General features: G+C 36.9%; 2 protein-coding genes across 2 annotated transcripts; both read right to left on the minus strand.

Moving 5' to 3' along the window:
• Positions 1-19: 19 nt before the first annotated feature.
• Positions 20-2,180, minus strand: thy1 (Thy-1 cell surface antigen). Its single transcript, XM_055199344.2, has 4 exons — positions 2,046-2,180; positions 1,269-1,346; positions 708-1,040; positions 20-594 (listed from the first exon to the last, which is right to left on the minus strand). Exons 2-4 carry the CDS (start codon positions 1,306-1,308, stop codon positions 494-496), a joined length of 474 nt encoding a protein of 157 aa, XP_055055319.2. The 5' UTR covers positions 1,309-1,346; positions 2,046-2,180; the 3' UTR covers positions 20-493.
• A 1,919-nt stretch (positions 2,181-4,099) lies between these two features.
• On the minus strand, positions 4,100-9,900 carry LOC129440177 (uncharacterized). Its single transcript, XM_055199343.2, has 4 exons — positions 9,876-9,900; positions 9,699-9,768; positions 6,006-6,422; positions 4,100-5,810 (listed from the first exon to the last, which is right to left on the minus strand). The coding sequence occupies exons 2-4, from the start codon at positions 9,736-9,738 to the stop codon at positions 5,704-5,706; spliced, it is 564 nt and encodes a 187-aa protein (XP_055055318.1). The 5' UTR covers positions 9,739-9,768; positions 9,876-9,900; the 3' UTR covers positions 4,100-5,703.
• Between the last annotated feature and the right edge of the window lie 1,547 nt (positions 9,901-11,447).

An 11,447-nucleotide genomic window follows, 5' to 3' on the forward strand; every position in this document is an offset into this window, starting at 1 on the left:
GAGCCAAACACACAAAAGCGACCGTTCATAACTTGTGTACTTTATTAGATCACGTTAAGGCAGTTTACAAAACAACACAGGATGTACACAGTGGCTTTGGTATTATATTTAGTGCTAACATAATATGGCTGCATTCTGATTACATCCTTAATTTGATTTGATAAAATTCATCATACATTAAATTACTGTCTGCCAAAAAGCAACAATTTACTATATACTTAAAGAAAATAAACCCAGTCCCACAGGCATAGTTTACAATACATGCTTTAACATGAGGTTTATGCTTTTTAGGATATGCATCACATAACAGCATATTTGACAACAGCATCATCCAGGCAAGTGCATACTTTAATATCTGAAAACCCCATGGAAAGTTATCAAATATCTTGGTTCAATTAATTAACTGAAATTTTTGCTACACAGAGTACAACAAGCTAAAGAATTTTGGTTTAGGATGGTTGAGTACCAAGGGACCATTCCATCCACACGCAGCTCACAGAAGCTCTAATGTTAGTGGAGACGTGAGGAAAACCAGCAGGAATACTACTGCACTGTGCTGCAGGATACACCAGGCAGAACAGGTAGCTAGCTTACCTGGGAAAGAAAACATTGACATAATTAAAAACAAATATGCTTTCTTGGTAGGCAAAGAATTATCATAGTTAAGTGCATAAAAACATGAAAAGCATTTGAATATTTTGTCTTACTCTTCTCCACAGTTGCTAATTTTAAAGCAGGGGGCCCGGTGGCAGTCTGTTTGATGCTGCAGGTAAAGTTCTGGGGTTTGTCGTTTGAGAAACCAGTCAGATCCAGCTGACATGTTTTCTGATCAAATTTGACCTCGCCACGGTTCTTGTAGGGGCTGTCTGCGACAGCGCTGGCATCAGAAGAGGCCACCAGTTTTGTATCGGACGTAAAGGAGCAAACGCTCTGCTTGGGATCTGGAGTTGGAGCTGGAGTAAACGTGCAGACCATTCGAAGATTTTGCTCTTTAGTCAAGCAGGATGCAATAGTAAGGGAAGTCTGGGCAGCAGCAAAACCTGGAAAATCAAAACACTTTATAAGACTTTATTTTTATCAATATTAAGCCACATGTGTCTTTATTTTTTACAGTGATGTCTGCCCTCTGTGGTTACCTAATCAGTACGTGTGATACATAATATCACCACTCTGGTAAAGTTGTGATATATGTAGTGGAAGCAAAAAACTAATTAGAAAAGTTTTTTTTATGAACATGGCAAGAAAACATGAGAAAAATGCTACTTTACCCAACAGACAAAGTGGTGCAATAAGAGTTAACCACATCATCTTCTCTATAACTTGTAATACAGCCGGAACAATATAACCTGGAAATGGCACATAAAACAACCAGTTCACTTACAAATCAATACAACGTAGTGCATCAATACTTATTGCCCCAGACATTCATTAAGGGCGTGTCATGCTTGCATAAGAAGTGTATAATATGTAGCATAAGAGGCAACTTGGGTCTTAATATAAGGGTGTGGTACTTTGAAAGCCTCTACGCACACGCACGCAAACAAACAAGTAGAAATAATATTTGAAACATTACATAGGGACCCCACCTAAACCACGCAGGCAGCTAGATCAGAACGACGTTATACTGATTTAACTGATTAACTCCATACAATGTACCGTTACAGCTTTTAACTGGGCAAGTCTGAACTCGTTAAGACTCTTTGGAAATAACATTCACCCTTTGGCAATAACATTCACCCTTCGGCAGGAATTTAGTTTATCGTTTTGCAAAAACTAAATTATCAAAAGTGATTTTATTATGGCGTTGCACCGTCAGAAAACTATGTGGTACTTTAATTTGTGCATTTTTTATTTTATTTTAGGCAATTCCAGTTTGTTTAGTGATAGCACAGAAGTCGTGGTTGCCCAGCCCAATTTGTGTCTCCATGTTGTTTGTAAGCAAAGTCGAACAGATGTTAAGCGAGCTACATACACTAGTTATGTTTTAAACATTTATATGTATTATTTGGTGGGGTTGATAAATAGTTAGTAAAAAAAAATCTTACCTTAGCTTCGCAGATCTCGGATGCTGGAGCTGGTCTGAAGACGCTGCTCTCTCAATGATGGCACAAGGTAATAAGCAGCACGCCCATGCGCGCGCATCACGCTGAATCATTAAAATTAAGTAACTGCCAGCCCAATCTCGCCCAAAGTTCTGACAAGCTGTTGTTGCAAACAGCTACTCGTTACTCATGTAAATAACTGTCTGTCACGTTACTAGATTTAGGTTTCCATAACCTAGTTTAATTCAGCCGAATTAAAATGTCAAAAAGGGTTTTCAATCGAAATCAATCAAATTAAAGGGATAGTTAACCCAAAAATGAAAATCCTGTCATCATTTTCTCACTCTCATGTTGTTTCAAACCTTCATTTTGTTAGCCTCATAGCATAATTGCCTAAGTCATATTTCAATGTTTTTTGGAAAACACGAAAAAACACAATATTTACAATCACATTGTTATGGTAAGGCAGATAGTATTTTTGGATTCTAAAAAGTCTTGTGGTTGGCTAAGGACATAGGCAGAATGGCAGGATGATGCAGCAGTGGAAGGACAGTAAAAGTAGGCAGATATCACAATTTGGCCAAAAAAATGACTTGGGCAATTATGCCATGAGGCCAACAAAATAGTTTTGTTCTGATGAACGTCAAGGAAGATGCTTTGAGAAATGTTTGCAACCAAATCTATCATGAGCACCATTTACTTCTGTAGGAAATAAAAAATATGGAAGTATATGGGGCTCATGAACGTTTTGGTTACAAAATACAATTCCTTTGTGTTCATCAGAACAAAGAAATGTATACATGTTTTTAACAACATGATGGTGAGCAAACGACGACAGAACCCTCATTCCCGGATGAACTACCTTTAAACATGTGACCCAGACTATGTGTCAACCTAGGTATAGACATTTTATTTGTTTTACTGTTTTTTTTTTTTTTTTACATTAAATCATCACACATAAAGAACATTTTGTGAAAATATAACCTTGATTTCTTTCATATCTACTGAGTAAGGTCATGTCAAAAATTGAAGTCATAGTGAAATAAATGGCTGAATTCAAACTTTGATGCTCCTAATCTCAATATTGGATTATGAGATTTACCATGGAATAAATGCAGCTATTTTAATTAGAGTTTAATATGTTGAAACAATAACATTTTAGAAATACCGTATATTTAAATATAATGACATTAGATATAATCTAAATTTTTGTTCCTGCGTATGCATAGGTAAGTAACAAAATAGGAAGCTAAGAACAAAAAAATGTAATCTGATCTAAATAAGTTCTCAAACAAACACATACATCCCCTGTGTTGATCAATGTCAGTAAAAACATCATGCACACATTACACTCTGCAGTTCTTTATTGTTTTCTGCGCTATAGATCCTTCAGACAATAACAATGAGATAGCAGAATATACTGGATAGGGAATACCGAGGTTTTCCCACACAATTATAAGTGCATGAAATGTGCATGTTAGTGCTTGAGTATTTTGCAATGCAAACTTTGTGAGCCATTTTAGCCTAAATCAAACAGAACAGACTATGCAGCACACAGAAAAAGCTCAGTTTTGCTAATATAACCTAAGGCACATAGGGTTAGTGCAGGGAGGCATGTGCGAAAGCATCTACACTTTGTATGAACACAATTTAACATGTGCATAAAGAAGCTGCACTGTGCATGCGATCATAATGGAAGACACGTATGAATATCTGTACTTTTAAAGCAAATTTATGTCCTTGAATTGTTTGTGTTAACAGGATATGCAGTTTTGATCTGTGCATCATGTGCAAGTGCTGCAATACAATATGTCAGCAGGAGTGTCCTTCAAAGAGCTCTCCATTAAAATAAGCATTAAACAGAGTTGTTATTGCAATAACAGAATGGTAGCAGCCCTATAATGCATTTTGCACTGACAAATAGTAAGGATCGATAAACCAGCCAGCCACCATTGAGAATACGGATTACTCTTATAATGAATCACTCAGGTATTTCTAGAAACATTACAAAAATGTCAGCAATATAAACTATAACATCTTATTGATGAATAATGATTGAATATTGCATAAAGGTTCATATATCAAAACAATAGCAAACAATCTGATAACGGAGAAAATTTTATGTTAGTTATGTTTTAGATGTCAGATCATTTCAAGTATCTGCATTTACTGTTTGATGCCAGCAGGATGGCAGTATGATTGCAATGCAGTGTTAAACTGACAAACAAGTCTGGAATTGTTTTATGGCATGCTACTTTGCATTCAACAACACAAATCTGACTGTTAAAGATCTTCAGGTTGTCCTGTAACAGAAATAGTTGCTACAACAACTTCATTTGTTAGCAAAGTCTAAAAGATTTTAGATCAATGTAGCTAAATATTTTTATCTTGAGTGGGCCGCATGTGCAATGTTTTCTGAGTCTAATTTGTTCTTTCACAATGAATACTGATGATGTAAAGACAATAGAAACCCAAACGGCCGCAATGTTAGAAGCTTAAGAGGCGGTTTCCCAGACAGGGTTTAGATTAATCCAGGACTAGGGCTTGGTTATAATAGGATATTTAAATGTTTTTACAAACAAACCTTACAAAATGCAATACATGGTGTGCATGTAGAGACAAAACAATGGCACTGATATATGTTAAGATGTGTCAAGGTGTTTTTAAATTAAGGCAGCTCAAAGATGCATTTTAGTCTGGGACTAGGATAAGCCATGTCCGGGAAACCACCCCTTTATGTTAGACACTTAAAGAGCACCTATTGTCCGATTCACGATTTTACATTTACTTTGGTGTGTAAGTGTGTATTAGTACAGTGGTTCCCAAACTTTTTCAGCGTTAGATATAATCTCAATTTCTGTTACTGCATATGCATAGATAAGTGCTAAGAACAAAAAAAAAGGAATGCACTTGTGTACGGTGCGTTCCTTGGCGGCCCCCCAAAGAAAATTTGTGACAAAAACTGTTCTAAAACTCAACATTTTAATAAAAAAAAAAAACATTAAATTATACAAAAGTGCTTTTGGTTAGTAGCCTTATATTCTTAGGTTTAACTACACAGAATTGATGATAAATTGTGCCCCCCTGGCATCATCTTGCGCCCCCCAGTTTGAAAACCACTGTATTAGTACATGTTAACGATATGCAAAAGGTACAAACCCCAAAGTAAACGATGATGCAAGTTATCGTCTCCAACGTAAATCTCTTTTCTTGGACTACAACAAACACACGGATTGTAGGCAAAAGTTTACTTCCTGGGATTGGTGATTTAGAGAAGAACGAAATTATCATAATTCCTTCCACTTGGACTCACTGTAAGTTAACTCCTGCTAGAAATGCATTGTGACCAAATCTTCCAAACATGGTAAGGAGCGTCACATTTCCGGCTGACGTCAGAGGTATTCAGGCCACAATGTACAAATTAGCTGGCCAATCAGGGACACAAATCTTTTCAAATCCGGACGTTTCAGAAAGAAAGGAAAATCTAAAGCTACAAAAATGTACGGTATGTGTAAAATAATGTGTTTTTTGAAGATAAACCACGCGGACACATTGTATTATTCCAAATACACAAAATAACGTTGTTTTTTAGCATTGGAATAGGTGCCCTTTAAAACCAAACAAAAAATTTGAGAGTAGATGAAATGTTTTAGCCTGCTGATCATCCTGAAAGGACCCCCAGAGACACAGGAAGTGATATGACAACTCCAAGTATCCATGGTCCTGTGTGGAACAGTAGGCTTAAGGCAGAGCACACCAGAAGATTTCCTATTTGAAATACAGAGACAGATCATAAGCAGTGTAGTAATAGATGAACAACAATGCCTGTATTTTGAAATCACATTGTGAAAGAAACCACAGCCAGTGACGCCACCTTTTCTTTAAATCTAACTTCTAAATAAGAATTTACCACCCTATTACATATGTTAAAGAGGGACTTTGTTCAGGCACATTTCAACTCACTTTGATGGAACGCCATACTGTTCTCTTTCCAGGTGCTGCCCTGGTAAACTCTGCATGTATAAGTGTATGCACGGTCATCTGACAGTGGCATCCAGGTGAGGCGACAAATGTTAGGGGCCACCAAGGAGACATTGACTCGGCGCCGAGTTTCGATAGGTGGTATCAGCTGAACCGGAGTGTTTGGGTAGGTGGATCCCATAAGTCGCCCATCCTGTTTAAACTCGCAAAATGGCCCAGGGATTTTGTGCATCTCTGGGAATTCGCAATCAACCCGAAGGTTCTTCTCCATGTAGGTAATGCAGGAAAACATTTGTGGCCCTCGAGGAGTGTGCCAAAACCATGAGTCAAAATCCAAGAAGCTGGGTTTCTGGTATGGGTTTGTAGCAGTGACAACTCCCACTATACATGACAGACAGACTGGGGGGAGAAAATCACAACCATGTCAGTATTTGAAATATGAAATTTGATGATGCTATATCACACTCTAAAAATAACCTAGCATGTGTTCTGTCCACTATTTACCCATTATGGGTCAAAAATAACCCAGTCATTTTTAGAATGCAGGCAATTAATACTTTTATGCATTAAAGAGCAACTATTATGCGAATCACGATTTTACATTTCCTTTGGTCTGTAAGTGTGTGTTAGTACATAAAGATATTCAAAAGGTACAAATTCCAAAGTAAACGATGACGCGAGTTATCGTTTCCAACGTAAATCTTAAGACTACAACAAACACACGGATTGTAGGCAACAGTTTACTTCCTGGGCCGGTTGACTTGGACACAACGGTAATTATCATAATCCCGCCCGCTTCTGAAATACAGCCTGTAAGTAGCTTATGTTTTCATATTTAAAGCACTTGTTGTTTGTCGTTTCTCTGATCACAAATGCAAACATGGTTTTAATGTTTTAGTAATCCTTTCCTTACCAATCTGTTACATCCTGCTTAAGCCGCGCTGACAAAGTTGATCAATCAGCTTGGTCATTTGCATTTTCTGGATTAGATTCGACTCGTTTTGATAGACTCACCTAAAGGATTATTAGGAACACCTGGAGCCTCATTTATAAAATTGTGCATAGATCCTTACTAAAAGTCTATGTATGTACAAACAACAAAAATGGCATTCCCTAAAAAATATTAAAACAAAGCAATGTTCCCTTTATAAATCACAGATCACCTGCAAGTGTGCGTGTACATAAATCATCCTCAGATCCCACCCTGCAACCCCATTCTCCCATTACGTTTGTTTTTTATAGATCACAACCTCTGCGTGGGAACTGGCTTTATAAATGAGACCCCTGTTCAATTTCTCATTAATGCAATTTTCTAATCAACCAATAACATGGCAGTTGCTTCAATGCATTTAGGGGTGTGGTCCTGGTCAAGACAATCTCCTGATCTCCAAACTGAATGTCAGAATGAGAAAGAAAGGTGATTTAAGCAAATTTGAGCGTGGCATGGTTGTTGGTGCCAGACGGGCCGGTCTGAGTATTTCACAATCTGCTCAGTTACTGGAATTTTCACACACCATTTCTAGGGTTTACAAAGAATGGTGTAAAAAGGGAAAAAACATCCAGTATGCGGCAGTCCTGTGGGCGAAAATGTCTTGTTGATGCTAGAGGTCAGAGGAGAATGATTCAAGCTGATAGAAGAGCAACTTTGACTTAAATAACCACTCGTTACAACCGAGGTATGCAGCAAAGCATTTTTGAAGCCACAACACGCACAACCTTGAGGCGGATGGGCTACAACAGCAGAAGACCCCACCGGGTACCACTCATCTCCACTACAAATAGGAAGTAGAGGCTACAATTTGCACAAGCTCACCAAAATTGGACAGTTGAAGACTGGAAAAATGTTGCCTGGTCTGATAAATCTCGATTTCTGTTGAGACATTCAGATGGTAGAGTCAGAATTTGGCATAAACAGAATGAGAACATGGATCCATCATGCCTTGTTACCACTGTGCAGGCTGGTGGTAGTGGTGTAATGGTGTGGGGGATGTTTTCTTGGCACACCTTAGGCCCCTTAATGCCAATTGGGTATTGTTTAAATGCCACGGCCTACCTGAGCATTGTTTCCGACCATGTCCATCCCTTTATGACCACCATGTACCCATCCTCTGATGGCTTCTTCCAGCAAGATAATGCACCATGTCACTAACCTCGAATCATTTCAAATTGGCTTCTTGAACATGACAATAAGTTCACTGTACTAAAACGGCCCCCACAGTCACCAGATCTCAACCCAATATAGCATCTTTGGGATGTGGTGGAACGGGAGCTTCATGCCCTGGATGTGCATCCCACAAATCTCCATCAACTGCAAGATGCTATCCTATCAATATGGGCCAACATTTCTAAAGAATGCTTTCAGCACCTTGTTGAATCAATGCCTCATAGAATTAAGGTAGTTCTGAATGCAAAAATGGGTCAAACAGAGTATTAATGTGGTGTTCCTAATAATCCTTTAGGTGCACTGTATGTACAGTATAAGGAATATAGACGTTGTGTTATATATATCATGTAATCCATTGTAAATTTGAAGGATTTGGAATCTTTACCAGTTTTATTTTTGAACTAATTAAATTATTGTGTTCACCATCAACACACTTTACGAATCATCACAATTCATGGTATAATTTTAACCTTATATTAATTCAATAAATGACCAAGTTGACAAAAATATTTTTCTATACAAAATTATTTTCAGTGCAGCTGAAACAGATCTAATAAGTTTTAATTGTCCATAACACTAGTACTCATAAGTGGCATCCAGAACCACTGCTTTTGCAATTTGCAAATTGAATCATAATGCTTTTACATCATCTATAAATCATGACAGTTTTTACAAAACCAATATTTTAGTTATTTGTAAATGTAAGAGTAAAGTACAGACTGACAAAAGACTATAATGTTGCCTCTACTACAAATGGTCCTGCCTCGCGTGAGACATGCCACGTTCTTTCCAAAGTTAAACATGCAAGAGAATATTTTTAGGCAGCAGTTGTCAGGAAGGGCAATTGGAATTTGTTAATTGCCAAGTATTACATTTCACTCTCTGAGGTTGGGATGCTTGCAAGGCCCCACTCTACTGTATCTCTCCAAGTGCTTGTGCCAGGCGTTCCAAACCAAGCTCCCTTTTGGAGGACCACCAATAATACATAGTTTGAATGTTTTTCTTATCAAACACAAATTTTAAATCTTATAGCACTTAACCAGCTAATGAAGGGTTCAGTCAAGTGTGACAGATTATGGAGACATCCAAAATGTCTACTGTTGAGAGCGGGGCTCTCCAGAAACAACTTTTTATTATGGTATTTACCTATAGTCTTTTGTTAATACAATATTGAATAACATAGAATAACATAAATTAATTTAATAAGAAAAACTTTATATTACAGATAATTTGCATAATAATAACAAAAAATATTTTATTATTTTTTATTACGAGAAGATTTTGTTTCATTATGATTTTTTAGATAACACTTCATTGCACTGTTTCTGAAATTTTATGTAAGCTAAACAGATGTGTACAGGCCTCTATTTAAACCATCTCACTATAAACAAAATTATGTTAAAACCTTTTTGAATAGGTGTTTTTATTAAGAGGACAATATATATATGCACGGTTCATTTACTTATTTACCTCAATAGAATTTAAGATTTAAAAAATAACATTTTACTTACATAACACAGTACAAACAGATAGTGATGGATAAGACTTCATTGCCTCCGTGCAGAATCCAAAAACAATATCCTAAACATGTGGAAAAATGTTGGTTTTACATAATTTATATTACATTCAAGGAAACAGACGTTCTCTAAAGAACCAGATAAAGGTTTAAAGGTCATTCCGTAGCCCACCGTTTTGTAGGTGACATGATAACACAATTTCAACCAACCATCTCAGCAATACTGTTTTCAAAAATACATAAGTACAAGGAATGAAAAAGAATATACAGTTTTCAAAAAGACTAGATCTATTTAAGGCATTTATGTGGTTTATAAGTAACACACGGTTGACTTGAAATACCGCAGTCCCATCCCAGATCTTTTCAAGAATGGTAATGGTTAGGCAAATAGAGCATTGAGTAAAAACCGCATGTTTACTAAAACGAGCGTCTAAACTTCAGACAGCACATGCAAATGTAGATTATCTTAACCAATGTACACTGTTTATATTACCGTCAAGCGATTCCTTCGTCCAAGGTACTCCACTTTGAAAAACAGAGTCAAGTTGCCCCGCGTTGTTTTGGGATGCGCGCATATGCTAACCATTAAGGTAAAAACGTGACTTAAGAGTCCTTCAATAGAAATTCAACAAACATTCCATGATGCAGAATAATTCAGTAATATTGGTCTAGATAGTTTCATTTTACATCTGTGTATCACGTAGATATTATAATATTGTAATGTTGCATTGTACTGCTCACCAAATATCCTTTATGAAAATTAAACATGTTTGTATTAACCACGGTTATTTTGGCCTATTATTACCACTTTTGTAGCAAAACAATGGTTATGGTAACGTTTTAACTGCATTGAAACCATGGTTTATTTTTGTCAGTGATGCCTTAGGAACCATTCAGAACATCCAAGCGATTACATAACAAACATGGCAACCCCCTATCAACCCCCAAAAATGTATCAACTGTATAGCAAACACTTTAGCAAACACCCAAAATAGCCAAGCAACGTACTGCTTAGCATCATAAAGCTTTTATTTTGAAATCAGTTCGCCTACCGTTTTACCTTAATCCTTGGTTTATGCGCGTATTACAAAACAAAGTGGAGGCGGGCCTAGAAGATGCTGATGCTGAGGCAGCCCGCAGCTCCGCCGCAGTCCAACAGATGACTGCACCCGCATTTACATTTAGAAAGTGAAAATGTTCCTTCTGGGGATAACATCGTCTCTCTGTGCTGTCCACTGTAATAATATCTTATACTTTTTTAGATTTTGCCATTCCATTTTTTATTTTATTAAAAAATACCCATCCCTTTGATATACAGGCTGCGCTTCTCGTTATAAATATAGGCCTAAACGAATTTAAGATATTATTAAAAAGACTGATCAAGACATTAAAATAACATATGCAATATTTGGACATTCGTGGTATCACAAATGATGACGCTGCAATCTTAAGAAATTGCACTTGCTAATATGATTATTTTCCAACAGAAGTTGTCGCTGTCCGGCTGTTCATTTTTTAAATCGGTTATTTGCGCATGACATCAAAATATCGCGAGAGTGACATACACGTTTTACAAAAAGCAGTAACAATCCTTATAAAGGAGGACATGCCTCACACATTCTCTTAAAAATACACACAGACACATATTATTGTACAGAGTGATTGTATTCATTTTAATTACATTCATCTTTCAAGTCCTCTATTATTCTCTCGTCTAAGTGCACATGTATTTTGTGTAACATGT

The sequence above is a fragment of the Misgurnus anguillicaudatus genome, chromosome 22 (genome assembly GCF_027580225.2).
Source record: "Misgurnus anguillicaudatus chromosome 22, ASM2758022v2, whole genome shotgun sequence".
In the NCBI taxonomy this organism is placed as follows: Eukaryota; Metazoa; Chordata; class Actinopteri; order Cypriniformes; family Cobitidae; genus Misgurnus; species Misgurnus anguillicaudatus.